The 21,268-nt window shown below is 33.6% G+C and overlaps 2 protein-coding genes across 3 annotated transcripts in view; both read left to right on the plus strand.

Annotated features, from left to right (window-relative positions):
* LOC136804258 (uncharacterized) overlaps positions 1 to 21,268 on the plus strand; it is a 72,429-nt gene that overhangs the window by 25,325 nt on the left and 25,836 nt on the right. The gene's annotated exons all lie outside the window — the stretch shown is intronic.
* LOC136804249 (uncharacterized) lies at positions 1,247 to 13,476 on the plus strand. Its single transcript, XM_067060953.1, has 7 exons — positions 1,247 to 1,708; positions 2,199 to 2,241; positions 3,986 to 4,278; positions 6,532 to 6,709; positions 7,601 to 7,705; positions 11,405 to 11,821; positions 12,793 to 13,476. The coding sequence occupies exons 4-7, from the start codon at positions 6,535 to 6,537 to the stop codon at positions 13,302 to 13,304; spliced, it is 1,209 nt and encodes a 402-aa protein (XP_066917054.1). The 5' UTR covers positions 1,247 to 1,708; positions 2,199 to 2,241; positions 3,986 to 4,278; positions 6,532 to 6,534; the 3' UTR covers positions 13,305 to 13,476.

Raw genomic sequence — 21,268 nt, forward strand, 5'->3', positions numbered from 1 at the left:
CCATCAATATCAACCAAATATTTTGGAACCCCCCGCCCTAAACCCTCAAAAAAAAATTTCAAACTCCCCCCTGAAATAACCCCCCCCCTTAGTCCCTAGTAGATACTTTCTGACCACTCATATTTATCAAACACACACGGGAAACACAAATTTGTTCGATTTAAGGAAATTTCGAGTTATAGAGAAAGGTTTATAAGGAACTTCTCCACCGCAAGCGTCTTGGGACGACGTTGAACCCAGCACCTGGTAAAGGAAAAGAAACAACAGAAAGGGAAACATCCAAACAAAAACCAGTACCTTAAGGGGACTATTTTTTTCGGGAACAAATTTTCGCAGTGCGAGGGTATTAAACTGGCGTATTTTGCGGAACTAATTTTCACAGTTGACACCCCCTTTTTGCCAAAATTCTTTCATTTTCCTAGGGGTTTTTGAGGATTTTTAGTAAAAATTGAATTTCGCGGAACTAACACTTAAAAACGCGAAAATTAGGTCCCGCTATAATTAGTTCTCTTGAAAGGTAATATCAGGGTTAAGTGGGCAGGGTAATTTTCGTTGTTGACAGGATTAGAGGTAACGTGACAATGGATGAACGAATTTAGTCAAAAAGGAGTCGTGCAGAAAATGGGAAACCCGGGGTGAAGTCTGTGGGTGGCCTAGGTTAATCGCCACGAGATGGAGGGTATAAATATTTGCCGATGTTGGATTAATATGAGCTAATGCTTAGTAGCTCTAAGAAAATTCTTAATTTACAATTTTTGCAATCACGCGAGAACCTAGGCGATGCTATCGTCCGTGAAATATATTATTATGATATTACGATATAACATAGTTGTATATTATAAAACGTAATATGTTGTGCGACGGAAAATAGAGTCTATGTTTACTGTGTTAAGACATTGATCCCATCCGACTATTTTTCGCCCGCGCGGATAAAATTTCCATCCGACTGCTAATTTGCATGTTTGAGGTTAATTTTTATTATTCAAAATCGTCTTAAACTAGAGCATAGTGTAGCGAGAACTGTTCGGATCCCACGACACCTGATAAATAATTGAAAAAAAACATTTACCTTTTCGCTAATTTCTAATCATATCCAATGAAAAAAATCCCAAGAGTAAATTATTTATTTGAAAGTACAGTGTTGTCAATTTATTGAAAAGCCTTTGAATCAATCTAAAGGAATTGACATTGAAAAAAATATATGGTTCTCCCCCAAAAATAAATCACATTTAAACCGATACAAATTTTTGTTTCAATTGATATTCTTCGATCAGAATGTATGTGGTATATAATTTCTACAGCCAATTCTTTTTTACATTTTTTCTTTTGAGCATTCAAAGTTATTAATTTTGAAATGATTTTAAAACAGTTTAGAAAGTTAGGGCAATTAATCTTCTTTTGCCATTTGGTTTATAAAATCAAGGCAACACAACCTCAAAGCTACCAACCAAGACAAGCCAAATTTTTGGACGCAAAGAATCACAAAAAGATTTTTAAAGAAAACAATCAATATCTTCATTTGAGAGGTTTAAGTGAGGTACAATGTGTTGGTCATTGTACATTAACTGATGATTGCCACTCGGTAAATTACCATGGTGATGACCAGATCTGCCTGGTGATTGATGAACCATTTGAAGGTGTTGGTGATTCTCATTTGGTTGATGCTCATGGATGGAGATACTTCGAGAAAACTATTTTGAAACCAAAGGTATGAAGTGTCAATCAAGTGAATATATACCGGGTGTATCAAAGATGGGAATTTTTTTCTCCAAAAATTGGGAAATTAGGGAATCTTTTTTACTAGATATCGGAAAGTCGGGGAATTTTTTTCTCCATAAATCCGAAAATCGGGGAAACTTTTCCCAAAAATCGAAAATGCGTTGGAAATCAAATTTTTCCAATTGCGTGAAAGTTGGCATCTCTGAATGTACAGACTTTCCAAGAAAATTGAATATGTTATAAATCTAAACATTTTAGCAATGAAATGAAATAAAGAAAACCTTAAATTTCGAACTATCGTACTATTAAGTACGGGAAACCGCCGTTTAAGCATTTCTAGTTTTCTAGAATTTTAATTCGAATTTATATACTTTTTTTGAAACACCCGGTACTATTTTCAGTCGCCAAATTAATATCGTATCGTATTTTGTGAAATTTTTCCTGTAGAGGTTTCATTTTTCATTTCTTGTTATTTATAGGAACTGGTGATCCCACAAAAAACAAACTTTGAAATCAAAGAAGGTAAGTGCTTATTTATTGGATCTCATGAAAGAGATTTTGGGATTCCTCACATTTCAGATTAAGAAAATGCTGATTTATTTTAAACCCTTTTAAAGTTGTCAAAAATCAAAAGCAAGAAAGATTTTTATAAGCTAAAAACATTAGAGCACGTTCGAAAAAATAAGAACTAATCAAGCATCAAAATCGACTACCTTAAAGAAGAAATATTAGCGGGAATTTCATTTTACGGATGGCCAAAAAAAAAATTTTCAGATAAATTCAATTTGGCGGATGGCTTGAATCTGTGGCGTATTTTTCGAGTTTTGACTAAAATTTCTAAAATCAATTCTAGCAGAATTTATTTTCCTGATAATTTTTATTAACAACCCCCTAATTTCTGTCCAAACAGCTTTTATTTTTGGGCGAAAAAAACAAACAAACAGTGACATTCGCCAAAATCATAAACCGCGCGCTAATCGCCTAGATAACAGGTTTGGTGGAAGTGGGGAGACTAGGGAGACTTCAGCTTCCCCACTTATGAGCAAATGAGATTTTTTGACCTACCCGGGGGTCCTATAAATTAACTGATGTTCGTCCGTTCGTCCGTTCGTTAGTTACCAGCTTTTCTCGAGATTGGCTCATTAGTTTTTTCTGATTTTTGGCACAATGATGCAAAATGATAATGCCCAAAATGTGACGGAGCCTGATTTTCGAAAAAAAATCATTTCCGGCCGAAAATGCCGGAAATATGCCGGAAAAACCGGTTTTTTGGCATTTTCTCGAGATTTTATCATTAGTTTTTTCAGATTTTTTTGCACAAAGATGCGTATTAGCAATGCCCAAAACATGGCAGAGTCCGATTTTTGAGAAAAATTCTTTTCCGGCCGAAAATGCCAGAAATATGCCGGAAATCGCCGTTTTTGCAGATTTTCATCGGACTTTTTCCTTACAATTGGTTGTTTTTTCATTCAAAAACATCATTAATAGCAATGCCTACCATCAAGCATGTTTCAATTTTCAATAAAATTGATTTTTGAAGCCGGAACTATTTAAAAATCGCCGGAACAACCTATTTTTGCCGTAAAGACAGTATTTCTTGAATTTCTCGAGCTGTACTTTATATTTTTTTATGAAATTTTGCACACTGATGCAATATGACAATACCTAAAATGTGACGGAGCCCGATTTTAGAAAAACATTTTTTCCGGCCGGAAATATGCCGGAAAAACCGGTCTTTTTACATTTTCTCGAATTTTCATCAAGAGTATTTTCTGATTTTTTGCAGAAAGATGCGCATTCGCAATGCTCAGCAAAACTGGCTGAGTTCGATTTTTGAGAAATTTATTTTTTCGGTTGAAAATGCCGGAAATCGCCGGTTTGCAGATTTTCATTAGATTTTTTCCTTGTATTTCTATGTTTTTCACACAAAAACATTATTGATAACAAAGCTCACCATCAAGCATGATTCAATTGTCAATAAAACTGATTTTTGCGACCAGAACTTTCTATTTATTTTTCCCCTACAACCCTTCCTCAACAATCAATGATGAATTTATTGCGTTATGCATTTTTGCTAATCGCTATATTTTTTGACTGATTTTTTACTCCTCGCATTGCTATTTATCTTTCATCGTCAGGTAGGTCCATTCAGCATCTAGCTTGTTTTTTCTCAAATTCCTAGCAATTTTTATCTCATTTTGAGCCTTCAGCCTCCCCACTTGAGATAAAAGATTCTCGTCAAATTTAGTATTTTATTTTCTCAAAGCATTCAAACCAGAACGAAACAAGTTGATAAACATTATCCCAGTACAAGCAGCAGAATGGCAAATGTCTTTAGAATTTACCATATATGGTTAATACAACGAAAGTTTCACCGATATTTTGAGATGCTCAACTACCGGCAATTTAAATGAAGAACGAAGCAGATTGTTGCCAGGAATTACTATCTGGGGAAACAAGAAAGTCAGGCTAAGTGTATTTTATGATGAAAATGAAATTTATGGAGATTATGAAATTGACTACAATCGATGGTATAAAGTTGATGTGAGGTCACAGAGAGTAAGTTTTTTTGTATTCGTTTTTATGGGTAATTTAAGTCCGAATTTTTTGCGGCCAGAAATTTTCGTGATTTTAATAAATTTCTGATTCGCGAAAATAAATTTTTTATGGGTAATTTAAGTCCGAATTTTTTGCGGCCAGAAATTTTCGTGATTTTAATAAATTTCTGATTCGCGAAATTAGATTCCTGCAGAAAAAAGTACTTCACATTATGAAAATAACTCCATTTTTTACCTTTCTTGGAAAATCAACTTTGTGAATGTAGCAAAAAATTGCTTTAGACAATTTTCTGGAAACATATTAAAATTATCTTATGTATTTTTTTCCTTGGAAAATACAAGAGATTGTATTGGTCGATTTTCCTTGAAAAATACATGAATTTGCTTTAGGTTGTTTCCCTTGCCAAATACAAGACGCGTGTTTTATTTGATTTTTCTCGGAAAATACTGCAAATTATTTGAGGTAATTTTCCTTGGAAAATACTAGAAATTTTGTTTTAATTAATGTTTGATTCAATATACTATACAAGACTAGCCGGTACCCGGCGTCGCGCGCCAGTTAAGCTGTAGGTGAACGCACTAAAAGTCCTTTGGATGTTGAAGTTAGCTTAAAAGCACGATAAAAAAAAAAAGGAATCTCTTCAAGTTTGACTCTAGCCCATCCCCGGATGTATTTTCTTTTAACCATATTTGGATCGTGTAGTGTCCCTGTGACGTAATTTTTAATCAGAAAGAGCATCGTTATTAGGTATACAATTATACCGTCTCAGTGTCATCCGAAACGACCCTGCAAAAAGATATTCTTCTCGAAAATTTGAAAAAATGTATGTCATGGTAGAGGAGTGAAATGTAGAAATGACAATTCTTCAGGAAAAATTGGGGAAGTCACAATAGTGCAATGCGATTAATTACATTCGAAAACATTTAAAACAAAAGAAAAGAGAAAAACAAAGGGACGGGCAAGCAAAGGCACAAATTAAAATTACTAAATGTAGAAGGGCCTTAAATTTCAAGACAAAGCCTGAATAAAGTCTAAACCAGGCTCTATCCGTTCTATCAATCAAAACAAACTTATCGAGAACAAAAACATTGCTTGCGAAAACGAAAGTGGTGACACACATCATACAGAGCACGGCTATTTATATATATAAGATATTGTTGTTCGTTTTCCTTGGAACATAAAGGAAATCGTTTACACCATGAACATATAAACGACTGGACATCCTTTGTATTTTTGAAGATAACACTGCTAGCTTCGTTGCCGCCTTGTTAAAATCATCAAATGAAACAATAAATTCTGATGGTATACCTCTTGGGAATACCTTGCTAACAACGTCAAAATTTCGACAAAAGTCTTTGTTGTTCTACTTTTCTCAAGTCTTTTATCTATATCATAACAAAGATAACAGAGGCAAAATGATCGTCAACTCCGACTAATATTTCCAAATTTTGACTTAAAAGTGTCTAATAATTTTAGAGAGTGTCACATTCTAATTTCGATATTCTTATGACACAGGCTCTCAACTTTGGCAAGCTATTTTTTTCAAGTCATAAAAAAAATTATTGGAGTGACAAAATGGATTCAAAAGTATACACGCAGTTGAAATTCTGCAGTTCAGAGTTGAAAATGTTGATAAAATATATTGCAAACTCGTGAAAAAATTTGAAAATAATTTTTTGTGCATTTAGGAGTAATGTTCAAGCTCTATCAATCATTTTACCTAAACAATTCAAAGAAATAAAAAAATTTAGATTTTTTAGAGCAATTTAGAAATACAGGCGACAACGAAGCTCGCTTCAAAGAGACAATAAAAGATAGATGTCCAGTCGTTTATATGTTCATGTTTACACATATTTCTGATATAAGTAAGAAAAAAAATTTAATTTCTCAATAAAACAACAGTAATGACGGCTGCAAACTCCGGTAATTTTGATGGGTCAGCCTTTCTTAAAATATTTAACATGAAATTTAAAAGAGTATATCCTAGTAAGTGTGAGCGCAAACGCAAACCAAATCGGGGAATCAAACCGGAAAGATCGGGAAATCAAACCCGACTATCGCGATTAATCGGATTTACGCACAATCACAAATGAAAAACACTGATTTTAAGAAACTCTAACCGGAGTTTAATAATGAAAGCGAGCGAAGCGAGCTTAATGAACATGGTAAAGAGTCGTCTCGGGCGACGCTGGGACGGCCAGTATGATATAAAAGAGAACAGAAATCTAAATGACATTAACATTTTCGTGTCAGGTCATGGCTGCTCATTATGCATTCATAATGTACGTTAACGATGTTGAAATCAAAAGAGGAATTCAAAAGAACCCGAAGACGTTCAAAAGTGTGGAATGTTATGCTGGAAGCAAGGAGAAAATGTCAATCAATGGATTAGTGCGTAATTTGAAATATAACCAAACTAACGAAGACTTTGGTAAGATTTACAAATTAATCAACCAAATACTGCAGTTTGTGTTATACATGTTTTGTTTATAAGAACATCCAAAATCTCTGAAACCTTCGAATGCTCTTAACTTTTTGAGTTTTATGCCTAAAGATGTTCATAAAATATTCTTATTTTCACCAATTTGTGAGTTTTTTTGACCATTTTCCTAAGAATTCGGCCGTTTTAGAGTCTACAAAGTATTCTTAACTATTTCTAAAAAACTAATTTGGCCATCAAACCCTTATGTTCTTATGTAGTTTGTTCTTATAAAAAGGGTGCACTGAACTTTATAGATTACATTGCATTCCATATAATACGTACTTCAAAGATAAACTTTCATGATTAACCGAGCATCCTTTGGGTGGCGGGGTCAAATGGGCCATTTACAAGTTACTAGTCTCATTGACAAACTTGACTAATCAGCCTTCAGGAACGAATTTCAATCAAATCAAACGAGTCAATCGGCCAATCGGTCAATACATGATTTTGGTCAAATTTACATTCAGGTCTGTAAAATACCGACTAGACAGGATTAGAATTTTATCATCCATCTTCCATCATCCCTGTATACCACTGGTCAAAATTTCATGGTCACAGCACTTGTCAATCTTGAGATTTTAAGGTGGGTCTCGCACCCCCTCCCCCAAAGTAAAAAAATAGAAAGATACTCAAAGGGTTAAAGATATCTCTCTATGTTCGCAATTTTCAGGTCAATTTGATTCTATCCATGATATTCATTACGTTATGTTTTCTACAGAAACACCCTGGTTTGTGCAATTAGTGGCAAATTTAAACTAGAGTAATGAATGTCACGAAAAGAAAAAAAAGTAAAATCAAAGCAATCATCATTCTTTTCAAAATATACCTTTTCTTTTGCAGTTGTACCGAGCAACTTTACGCTTGAGCGAGGCAAAATAATCGAAACGATTCGAACGTGGCCGAAAGCTTGGTTCGTCAAAGTCAAATTTGTTCTACATTCGAAAGGTTTGAAAACATCATTATAATTCTTGACTTTAAATTACTGCAACTTTCTTCCCACTAAACAAAGATGAGCTTTAGGTTAATCGAGCCTATTTCTACCGAAACTATTCTAATTTCGCCTTTTCGTGAATTGTTGCCATTTTCGTGAAAAAAATCTCGGAAGACTTATCCACGCGAAATTTTCAAAATCAGATTTTTATTGTAAAGCTTCTTTCTTGGGGTTTTCAGGGCCATTTTCAACTAATCTTTAACCGCAATCCATGAAATTAAATCTCTCTGATATTATCCGATTAAAGTAGTCAAAAAGTCAACAGAGAGTTTGTATGATTTCGTGTAGTTATCATATTGAAATAAACCAGCCGAGGCTGGAAGGTCAGCCAATAGAGCTTAGCTAGATAGCTTTAATAAGTGGGTTAACAGATGTAAGAGATGTACTGAAACAGAGTAGACTAAAAATGTTGAATACACGCTTTTTCTTTTATAAGAATAACTTCTATAAGAATATCAGGGTGAGATTTCGGGTTTAAAACAATAGGCCTATTGTTTAGAACAATAGAAAAATAAGAATAATGCTTACCCTCAACCAAAGTACACTATTCTTATAAAAAAAAAGCGTGTAATGTACAAAATGTGAAACATTTGATAACAAGCCTGAGAGCTCCTTCACACCTCCCCCCCACGAGAAACTCAAAGTATACTTCTCTTTAGCATTGTAGCACTGTTTTTATGACATCAAACAATTAAGCTATAGTTCATTACTATAAAATAAAAGAGAAACATAGTGTAATTAAACTTTTTGTTAATTTCATTCCAGTCAGTTATGATACATTTTTTCTGTTCGATGTAGACAATATCCATATCTGACCAAAGTGTTATACTAGAAATAAATAAGAAAATTGCCAAAACGTCAGAAACTGTACTTTTTGTTTACTTGATAAAACTCCAATTTCACTTTAAACTAACAAGCTACAAACTTTAAGTCACAAAGCGCAAACTCCAGAAAACACAATTTGCATCAAAAACTTTACAAAACGTAGTTCATATTTATAACATTTCAACAGGAACTGTATTTTGGTAGACTTGGTCAAATTACAGAAACCATTTATCAGTTGTCTGCAAGGGCAATGAGGTACGTAAATACTGACTGCTATTCAGTCAAAGCCAAAATTTGGCAAGGTCAGAAAAACATAATTTGCATCCAGTCTGCGTAAATAAATTTTGTAGTTTAGTCGCAAATGATAATCGAAAGCAAAACTTAAAATTCATAACTATGCGGGGAAGCTCATTTTTCCCCCGTTTTGCTTTAAACTCCCTTTTGATTGGTCTATGAATTTGGGCGATCGCCTTACCGCCTTAGCGGAATAAACACACGACCATAATAAATAAATTCAACAAGGCAGCGAAGTAGCAATTAATTTCAACTAGGAGTCCTCTCTTCTGTGCCAAGCACTGGCAGTGTTTTTTAAACTTTAAAACAATGTTAAATGAAGACCAGATGGATCTGTTGTTGTGTAACTTGGCGATATAATTCATTAAATTCTAGAAACCATTTTTCATAACTTTCTGCAGTCCGCTTTCTGCCAGTCTGATAAGAGATATGTATAAACTGTTATCGCCATTCATTCCATTCCATTATTCGGTCAAAACGTGCGCCAAAGTTAGGAAAGGTTAGAAAAACACAATCTGCGTCCGGAACTGCATGAAAAATAGTTTGATCAATTTCAACAAGAACTGTATATATTAATATTAATATAATTGATCAAATTCCAAAGACCATTTGTCACAAGTCCAATAATAGGAGATGTGATGTCATCATTTGGTTCCCGTCATCTGACCGACCCTGATTTACGGTCAGCAGGTAGAGTTGGAGAGTCGGAAAGCTTTTCCGCTGCTTTGCTGGATTTCCACTGTCGACCTCTGCACGCTCTGTGTTTACAAGTTTTCAAATCGAAGTAGCGAGCCACATGCTAATGGAGAGTAAACCGAAAACCAGTTTATCCACGGTTTCTCAATTTCTTAATTCGGATCAGTCCACACGACGGATTCCCTTTCAACAAGATCAACGACTTAATAAAATAGATAGACCAAGAACTTCATACAATGGCTCTTAGAAATCTTTTGTTTTCTATTCATTTTGTATTCTTTCATCTTGCCGTCTTTCCGCAGTCCGCGTAAGTCATATTACAAAGAAATTAGACTTTTTACAAGCATCTCTAAATAGTGTAAAATCAATTTTATCGAATTTCTACTGACCATAAACAAAATTTTCGATTTTTTTGCTTATGTCAGATCGCATTTTTAATCATCTTTCTCACAAGATATTTTTCAATATTTTTCGACAACACTGTTGCGCTTTTCAGCGCATTTTCTTTAAGAACATAAACATTTTTGAAAGACTCTAACTAAGAAAATAAACGTGCGTTCATGGTGCGTTCTTAAGATAGAAAACACAAACACTATCCAAATACAAATGTTATAATTTTAACAATGTTTACTAATTTTTAAGCCTAAAAGTTTGACTTGAAATTAAGAACATATTCACAAAATTTAGGTCATGTGATCAATATCAACCAATAGCTAATCTTAAAAAAATACTTTTGCACGCGGAATAACATTTTAATGATGCAAAAAATCATTAAATTTTTTATCATTCTTACGCGGATCATTTCAATAGGATACTGGTCTATCTATTTTATTAGGTCGTTGACAAGATGTAGCTGCTTCTTAAAAGAAAAATATTTTCAACCGAATGACCGAACGACCCCCACTTTTTAAAGTAGAAATGACGGGAACCAAACAATTTTTTGCGATTCGCCTTTTAGTCCAAAAAAGCACAATTGCATCCAGTCTTTATCAAATTTAGACAGTAGCTGTACTTTTGTAAACTTTATCAAATTCCAATAACATTATAACACCATCAATCCCACCTAGAGGCAAACAAGAAAAATATGTTTTTATTGCAAAAACAGCAATAAAAAGTATCAGAAAATTCAACATAAACAAAAACTTGAGCAAACGGCTTTAAAGCTTCAAAAGATATAGAAAAGAGTCCCCTTGATGAAAATCATGTGTTTGATTTGCCGAGTTAAAAAATAAATAACAGAAATTGAAGCTTGCAACAGATTTATACTGGAAATACTTTGGTACAACACTGACTTTTATCACATCTGACTATCGCTTGAGCCGCCATCTTGAAACACCACATTATGATCTGTTAAAACAACGTACGCTAAAAGTACCCAAAAAGTTAACCCGATCGGAAGAAAGTTGAGAAATCAAAGTGAGCACATTATGATCTGTAAAAACAACGTACGCTAAAAGTACCCAAAAAGTTAACCCGATCGGAAGAAAGTTTAGAAGACAAAGTGAGATCGGAAAATCGGATTTTTTTTTTGCCGTCTTATGATGACGATGGAACTGGAAAATTTTACCTATTTGAATGCTCAGCTTAGGCTGACCAATTATCAAAAATCACCAATATCTTAAGAAGATTAATTTTGGCGGGGATTTAATTTGGCGATTTTCGCCAAAGTTCAAATTTGCTGAGATTTAACTCCCGCCAAGATTAATCCACTTAAGGTAGTCGTCGACAAAAATCGCAAAAGAAAATTTCTGCTAAACAAAATTGTTGGCAAAAAATTTCGTCACCAAGTGATTTTTTGTAACTATTTGTAAACGAAAAGTATATTTCTTTCACACTAGGTACAAATCGTTATTACGGAATTTTCCAATTTATGAATGGTACAGAAACCTGTTGTGGATACGGGAGTCGGATCCCTGCCATGTATGTCGACACTTTCTCCAACAATATACACTTGTCAATAGTTTTATTAGATTCAACATCAACTAAATTTCATTTTACGTATAATGGTGAAGGTATTATATTGGACCGAGAATATAATTTTCATATTCAAAGCGAACCTATTCAATTTGAAGGACAAGATATTCAAAAAGTATGGATTGGTGTCGATGATGTCATTGTTAATGTGGTGTTTAACTATGTAAACATCGACATTGAGAATGTTGATGTATATGGGTCAGGTACAGCTAGTGAGGCAGCTGATGTAACAATCAAAGAATTGGATTATGGACCTGTTGAATTTTCTGGCAAACTTAAAGGTATAGTTAGTGTTTATTGAGAAGCATAGGCGTAGCGGGATACCCTGCAGAATTTGCGAGGGAGTGCAGACGTTTATGACATATTCATTATCTTTTGATAAAACAAAGACAATAATTACAGTGTCGTAAAAACCGCTCTCATCCATAAATTTTGCAGAGTATCTCGCTACGAATATGAGAAGTGTACCCTTCTTTCTGATCACCATGTGGAAACCAACCACTCTTAAGGGAATACTCTACTAACAATGACATGGTTTCAACAAGAAAGCTTAAAGAAGTGGTCACCCTTATGAACAATGTTTAAAGGTCAACTTTATGGCGTAATCACTGAGTAGTCTCAAGTGTCAGTGCAACCACTCAGGGGTTCGCAGTTCGAATTCTCACTATTCCGTGTTCCCGTCAGTTCTAAGATAGCGGAGGCGGATGCGGCTGCCCGTGGGCCCGGGAAAACGAATCAAAGGCTATCTTATAAGTCCTAAATTTCTGAGCTACAAATTCTATATATTATTATCTATTGATATACTATTGATATACACAATGCTATATTCTTCTCTACGCTAAAATTGATCGATGAAATCTCAGAGCTGTTTATGTTGGAAACGATAAAACTGAGACTTCATACCATCCGTATGATAAAATGGCTGATGATTGTCGTTCATACAGAAGACACAAATTTTTAATTGGGCTCTTCCAGAAAAAATTCGTTAATGGGGGGGGGGGTGGAGGATATATTATTTTTTCAATGATCTACTTCTTGACATTTCGATTTTTTACCCCCTGGACACGCGTTGTACCCCTGAGCAAGCATCAAATCGACCCCCTGGAAACTAAAATTTACCCCTGGATATTGCAAATTCATCCATGGACATTGCAGTTTTTCAGGATTTTTTTGATACCCCTGGACAATATATCTTTCACCCCCTATGAACGGTTACGTTTTTATAACTAACACAAGTTTTATCACATTTCAGGGCCAAGGAGCTATAAGATTCGGAGAGGTTTCTTGATCAATCAGATCCCAATATGGCCAAAAGAATGGTTCGTCAAATTTAAAGTCATTATCAATACCTTTGATGTTGGATCTTCTTCATATGCATGGTATAATATTATTCATTTCACTGAAGGAGCGAACAACAATGCATATGGGACAAGAGTACCTTCTATGTTCATCCACAAGGTAAGCCAAACAATGCAACTCCATTTCGACTATAAGGGATCCGACGGAATCTACAGACGAAAGCTTACAGGCCAATATCCAATCCAGTCAGGTCGTGAATATGGCATTCATGTACAATCGGAAGAAGTCATCTACCAAGGAGAAAATATTCATAAAATACGGGTCTCCATTGATGGAGTGGAGGTTGCACATGTTTATAATTATTTCGCTGAAGTCTTTCATAATGTGAATATCTATGCAAGTAATCCTTGGCATGGAAGCATGGAGGGTGTAATCAAGGACCTCGAATTTGGACCTTTGAGTTGATATAAAGTTTTGATTATTAACTGATGGTGTTTTAAAATACACGTTTTTTGATGAGAATATCCTAAATTTTGAAGTATTCGGATGTTCTTGACTTTTTGAGTTGTAAGCCCTGAAAATATTAAAATGTTCTCATTCTCACAATTCTTTGGGTTTTCCGGCTAAGTTGTTCTTTTTTTCCTTTTTTTTATTCTTTTTTTTTCTTTTTTTTTCATTTTTTTTTTTTCATTTTGTGTACTTAGTGTTTAAACGGAGCTTAGATTTTACTCTGGGGCAACAGACGAGAGAAAGAAATGGTCACGAGAGGTATTTTAAATTTTGCACACTTGATCCTTGGGTTAATCCATCGGGGTGTTTTCCATCCTTTCGCACAGTATAAGAAAAGTCTTCATCACGACGAATTGAAAATTAACAATACTTGTTAAGGTAAGGGCAAACCAGTATGAGGCGCCCTATGGTGCAAAATCATGCTAGTCTCACAATCAGAATAAGAATAAATCGCTGTCGAAAAATGTCTTTTTCGCACCTTTAAAACTTCGAAATTCGCTATCGAAAGATTGATATCATTTCAGTCCAACATTTCATCCAACATTATAGTTGTCTCGGATGAGATTTTGGACCGGTTTGCCCTGGCCTTCCTGAAAACTAAATTTAAATTTGTGGTTTTATGTATGTTTTGTAAATTATGTGCGACTTCACTTATTGAAAATGAAATATCGCATTTTTTGTCAATTTTCTGAGCGTTTTTGCCTATGTTTAGTAGTGCAAATACATTCTTCTTTGTTAAAACAATTTTATAAGAACAATGAGGCTCAAAATACCAAAAAGAGAGAAAAATTTAAGAACGACTTATCATCCTGAAAATGGCTGAATTTTAGGCAAATTAAGGGTCAATATGGTAACAATAGGATATCAAGTATCTAGCAAGAAATAACTTTGCCCTATAATTTAGAACAGGATAAGAACAATTTGAGGCTAAAAGTGTCAAAAAAATAAGAACAGTCAAGCATCAACAAAAATTTGCTGGATCCTTTAAAAAAAAATGTACAGTGGAGTCCCACTAACCCGAACATGCATTTGGGACGCAAATTTGTTGGAGTTGAGGAAATTTCGAGTCATAGAGTAAAGTTTATAAGGTATTGTTATTTGAAGGAGCTAGACAAATTGTACAAGTTAAGTAAATATTCTATTTATAGTGGTTCGAGATAAAGAGTTTCTTGTCAAAACAATATGATTGCCGGTGAAAACATTTTGAACCGATTCAGCGTTTGGCAAGTAAAAGTTAAAAAACTTGAAAATCCAAAAAAAATCAAGAATATGGAAATAGTTGAAATATTATCAACAACATTTAGATTCTCATTTTAAAAACTGCTGCAACCAGTCTCACATTCGGCTACTGCAGGTAAATGACTTGGACAATCCTTGCGAAAACATCCTGAACATAAATTGAATGGAAATCCATTAACGGTTGTGCTGCATCGTGATTGACCTGTGCGTTGACAATACATCTTATATTCGGGTTCAATCAAAGCAAGCTGCCACATTTAGCATCCGTGAGAAAAAGAAAATATTTGGCCGCAACCCTGAAAAAGATTTTTAATAGTTTAAATAAAATTTCAAAAATAATTTAAACATTGTCATTATAATTCTGATAACTCATTAATTTCCAGGCCTCCCTCAATTTTCTAAAATGGAGCAAACCTCGGGGGGGGGGCACTCCAGTTAAGTGACCTACCGGACGTACGGCCCTTAAGGGTAGGTTTTTTGGACTTTGGAATGTACACTGTAAGGGTGTAACATTTGAGAAAATACCAAATTTTGAGGTAAAAGTTGAGAAATTTCAAAAAAATATATTCAATTCTTATTATCTGTTCAAATTAATGCATGTCCAAATATTCCATTTTAATGCGTTGGGAAAACTAAAAAATGCTGACGTCGTCAAATGTTATTTTGAACAACTCTAGTTTATTGTTCAGAAGATAAGTTAAAATTAAAACCTAACCCTTTCCGTATCAAGGTCATTGTCACAGGTATTTGCACAAACAAGAATACACGATGCGATCCTCTCTATAATAAAAAATGTGACCTCTTTAAGAAGAATATTGATTTTCACTTCAACGGCCATTGTTTATGTATCGGAGGATATTGAGGGGGACGGTACTGTAAGCGAAATCGATACAAAACAAAGTCGATCGTTGATGTACGGCTATATTGCCTTTGCTCACCTAAACAGACGACGGTATTTTGGTGTTTTTACCGTCGTCGAGCAAAGTGGACGGTGATTTTGGAGACATGTCAACTTTGCTATACCGCCACCCCCTCGATTTACGTCGAATATATAAACTCGCTAATTATAAAAAATACCAAGATACAGACCCGAAGCTAAACAAAAGAAAGTTCCAAAATTATAGGATGTTAGAATAATAGCAGATCGTGGAACCTATTTTGAATTTCAATCACCCTCTTAACTTTGTGTTTACACGTTTCTTTATAAGTACATCCAAAATTTTTGAAGCCGTTTTTCACTTTTTTAGTTTTAAGCCTAAAAATGTTCTTAACATGTTCTTATTTTAACCATTTTTGAGCATTTTTGTCCATTTTCTTAAGAAATTGGGTGTTTTAAAGTTCAAAGCTTTAAAATGTTCTTAACCTGTTCTTAATATTTTGGCTATCTAAGTCTTGTGTTCTTATATAAAAAAATCTTATAAAAAAACGTGTATATGTTATCGCAAACGCAAATAAGAATTGCGTTTTGACGGAATACAGCGTGTCCAGAAAAAAGAACATTTTTATCACAAAACTGCTTCAAAGATATTCCTTTAATGATATAGAAATAGAAAGGAGACGCGCCTCTATGCTTAGATAGCAGAATACACAAAAGAATTTTTCAAAATCTTGGCTCGTGCTTAGCGGGAGTTGAAAGAAAAGTCGTTCTTTCTTTTGTTAAAAAATGCTGTGTTTTAAGCAAATGGTTGGAGTTAAATGAATTCCTTTTATTACCTTAAAGGAAGAAATTTTGGCGGGAATTTAATTTGGCGTTTGCTGAAAAATTTATCCTTAAAATGGCGTAAAAACAGCAAAAAAAATGCAAAAATACCTTAAAAGAGATCATATTTTCAAAAAGTTTAATTTGGCGGGAATTTAATTTACCGGATGGCGGAAAAAAGAAATTTTGGCGAGAACTTAATTTGGCGGATTCTGGCCAAATCCGCCAAATCTGCCAAATAAATTTCTTCTTTAAGGTAATATCTAGTTATAAAAATTATCAATAAACTGAATAAACCAAAGGAATTCACTCTAATTTTAATTATTCTGAACTCAATATTATGGTTTTGAAGATTTTACTTTATATAATTTTATATCTGCTCCTTTTTTAATCGGAAATACTGTATTATGAATATCTTTCAAACGTTCATACCTAACACAGTTCTGGGATCGAAATCACAAAATGATTTTCGTCGTTCTCCTCGGGTAACTTAATGCATGTCCCAGAATTGCATTTTTTTTCCGCCCCAGTTCCAGTCCCTAAACCATAACAAACTATACATTTTTGGAAGCGTATTTGGATGTAGAATACCGTATTCGGTGTAACTTAAATTCTTTCTCAGTATAATTAGAGATATCTTAAGAAAACCTGATTATGACGTCATGATTGATGACGTCATAATTACAAAAAGTTGAATATCACGAGAAATATAAATCAAAACTTTATGAAATTTGAACCAGTGATAAAGTGATAAAGTTTTGAAAGTATTCCCCAAAATTAATGACGTTAGCAGAAATTGCAAGAATTCGAATTTTTGCGATAAAATGCTGACATCAGCAAATTTTCAAATTTTTTGAAAAAAATTCTCCTCCTCTTGATGAGTTCTATCATTGGTCTAAATTTCATAAAGCTTTGAGTATTAGTTCTTGAGATATTCAACTTTTTAAAATTATGACGTCATAAATAATGCCGTCATAATCACGTTTTCTTAAAAAAACTCAAATTCTGCTGTGAAAGAATTTAAGTTACACCAAATACGGTAATGTACATCCAAATACGCTTCCAAAAATGTATAGTTTGTTATGGTTTAGGGACTGGAACTGGGGCGGAAAAATTAATGCATTTTTGGGACATGCATTAAGTTACCCGAGGAGAACGACGAAAATCATTTTGTGATTTCGATCCCAAGTTTTTCAAAGTTATTAATGATTTACTTCAAAAATCATCAAAAAATAACAACAAGGGGCCCTTTTTTAAATCAACCAGGGCAAAGTTTTAAGCTGCATTTTTTGATTGAATGAATATCTTTTTAATCTTTTTTCGCTTTTATGACGTTCTAAGATTGAACAGTTTCTGATACAAAAATGAAGATCATAGCATTATTCTACAAGAAGTTGATTTTCTTCTTCTTAATTTTCCATCTTCGTTTTTCCATTTTTTGAGTTTTTTTCTTTTTTGATAATATTCCACTCCGGATTATCTTTTTAACGAGCACAAAACCGGTGATTTGTAACTCCTACGCGGTGATACTCACGGTAAAGATTAACCAGTTACATAATTCTGTAGTATTGAGAAAAAGTCCAAATCGTGCAAATAATCCTATAAATGATTAACTTTTTTCCAAATCTATTTTTTGTCAAATAATTTTCTCGACATTCATCGTCAAATGATTTTCTTTTTTCGTCAAATGTTTTTTTTGATTTTTTCGTCAAATATTTTTCCCAACATTTTTTGTCAAACGCTTTTCTTTTTTCGTCAAATGTTTTTTTCATTTTTTTGTCAAATGTTTTTCTCAATTTTTCGTCAAATGTTTTTCTCAATTTTCGTCTAATATTTTTCGCAATTTTCGTCAAATGTTTTTCTCAAATTTTCGTCAAACTTTTTTCTTTTTTCGTCAAACGTTTTTCGCAATTTCCGTCTAATATTTTTCTCAATTTTTTGTCAAATGTTTTTCTCAATTTTTCGTCAAATGTTTTTCTTTTTTCGTCAAATGTTTTTCTCAATTTTTTGTCAAATGTTTTTTCGCAATTTTCGTCAAATATTTTTCTCAATTTTTCGTCATAAACGTTTTATTTTTCGTCAAATGTTTTTCTCAATTTTTTGTCAAATGTTTTTGGTAATTTTTGTCAAATATAAAGATAAGTTCTTTTTTCGTCAAACGTTTTTCGCAATTTCCATCTAATATTTTTCTCAATTTTTTGTCAAATGTTTTTCTCAATTTTTCGTCAAATGTTTTTCTTTTTTCGTCAAATGTTTTTCTCAATTTTTTGTCAAATGTTTTTCGCAACCTTCTATGCCAAATGTTTTTCTCAATCTTTATGTCAAATGTTTTTCTCAACCTTTATGTCAAATGTTTTTCTCAACCTTTATGTCAAATGTTTTTCTCAACCTTTATGTCAAATGTTTTTCTCAACCTTTATGTCAAATGTTTTTCTCAACCTTTATGTCAATGTTTTCTCAACCTTATGTCAAATGTTTTTCGCACCCTTCTATGTCAAATATTTTCTCACTCTTTATGTTCAAATTTTTTCTCAACCTTTATGTCAAATGTTTTTCTCAACCTTTATGTCAAATGTTTTTCTCAACCTTTATGTCAAATGTTTTTCTCAACCTTTATGTCAAATGTTTTTTCACCTTTATGTCAAATGTTTTTCTAAACCTTTATGTAAATGTTTTTCTCAACCTTTATGTCAAATGTTTTTCTCAACCTTTATGTCAAATGTTTTTCTCAATCTTTATGTCAAATGTTTTTCTCAACCTTTATGTCAAATGTTTCCAAATCTATTTTACTGTCAAACAGTATTTTACTTAACATTTTTAGTCATTTTTTGTCAAATGTTTTTCGTCAAATAATTTTCTCGACATTCATCGTCAAATGATTTTCTTTTTTCGTCAAATGTTTTTTCATTTTTTTGTCAAATGTTTTTCTCAATTTTTCGTCAAATATTTTTCTCGACATTTTTCGTCAAACGCTTTTCTTTTTTCGTCAAATGTTTTTTTCATTTTTTTGTCAAATGTTTCTCTCAATTTTTCGTCAAATGTTTTTCTCAATTTTCGTCTAATATTTTTCGCAATTTTCGTCAAATGTTTTTCTCAATTTTTCGTCAAACGTTTTTCTTTCTTCGTCAAATGTTTTTCGCAATTTTCGTCTAATATTTTTCTCAATTTTTTGTCAAATGTTTTTCTCAATTTTTCGTCAAACGTTTTTTTTTTTCGTCAAATGTTTTTCTCAATTTTTTGTCAAATGTTTTTCGCAATTTTCGTCAAAAATCTTTCTCAATTGTTTTGTCGAAGGTTTTTCTTAACATTCTTCGTCGAATGTTTTTCTCAACCTTTATGCCAAATGTTTTTCTCAATCTTTATGTCATTCATGAAAGATTTTGCCAATTATTTATTTTTTGGAGTAGATATTAGTATTTTTAAGAATTTGCGGTTTTGTATCCATATTGAATGTTTGAATTCGGGCTCCTAAAGTTTTTGTTAGCCATACAGGCTCCTGGTTGTTAGTGGTCACAGTTCCTAGGTGCCGATCAATTGTCTGGAAGAATAAGAATAAAAAAATTTATTTGTATTCTTGATAAGTGTAATTGATTTTTTTAACGGAAAAAAGACGGGATTTGACCCCTCTCTGTTACGAAGGCCCTAAAAATAGAAGCACGGTGGTCAAAATCCGGTTTTTCTAGGTTTTTCCGTTAGAAAATAAGACGTCATTTAAAAAGAACGCGTGTGAAGAATAGGAGTCGATGTCATTTACTTTCTTAGGTTTTCGCAATATCAAGTCTTTCAAATGTCAAAGTTTTGCTCTATCAGTTTGACCAAGTTTCTTTGACTTTTAAATGGAAATCTTTCAAAAATTATGGATTTCAAAATTATGATTGATACCCAACCAAAAATGAGAGAAAAGAGAGTTTCAATAACTTTTTAGGAACATTTGTCATAGTTTTTCATAGCGAAGCGTCTATGGCGAAATAGGGTTTTCTTTCCAAAATGATTGCTGAATTATAAAGCGAGTTTCAAACGCCAAACGTTAAATGAAGACGAGAAAAATTGGCTTGAATTAACTTAAATTTTGCATTAGAAAGGTGGAGTAACATACGAATATTAGATCCTGAGGGATAAGCAGTATCATCTGGAAAGTGAACTGAAAAACTTTTTTGTGGTCGCATCAGTTCAAATGGATGGAGCAGCATGAATTCAAACAACCTGATGTAAAGAAACGACCGTCTTTGTGTTGAATTGAATACAGTCTGCATTGAAGAGGATCAAGGCACATATAGTGTAAAAAGTGACATCGAGGCTAACGGAGACGTCGTAAGAAAAAACTGGATGAATTTGAGCTACCTGATGTAGCAAAACATGACTTAGCGATCAAACAATACAAAGTTAAATCAAACAAATTTTGAAAAAGAAGACTTCAAAGAAAACGACTGTCTTTGTTAAATTGAATAACGCCAACATCGAGGAGGAGCAGGGCACAAATTGTGCTAGAAGTGACATCGAGGCTAGTGGGAACATCGTCATATTAAAAGACAAATATCACGATATAATGGAAAACGTTAGTGCAAAGAGCGAGGTTAAGTGTGACGTCATGGGTAGTAGTGACATCGCCAAATTTAAAGAAAATCTTCATAACGTAATGGGAAACCCTGGTGCGGAGTTTGACGTTAAACGTAGCGTCACGGAGTTTGGGGATGTTGAATTCAAAGACAATTACCGCGACGTAGCGGAAAATCTTGGTGCGGAATTTGACGCTAAGCATGACGTCACGGAGAGCAAGAATGTCGTCAAATTGAAAGACAAATATCACGATATAATGGAAAACGCTAGTGATAAGAGCGACACTAAGCGTGACGTCACGGAGAGTGAGGACATCGCTAGATTAAGAAACAATATCCATGACGTATTGGGGAACGATGATGCAAAAAGTGACGTTAAGCGTGACGTTACAGCGAGTGGGGACGTCGGCAGATTAAAAGACAAT

This window comes from Clytia hemisphaerica, unplaced genomic scaffold, assembly GCF_902728285.1.
Source record: "Clytia hemisphaerica strain Z4C2 unplaced genomic scaffold, Clytia hemisphaerica genome assembly, whole genome shotgun sequence".
Classification (NCBI taxonomy): Eukaryota; Metazoa; Cnidaria; class Hydrozoa; order Leptothecata; family Clytiidae; genus Clytia; species Clytia hemisphaerica.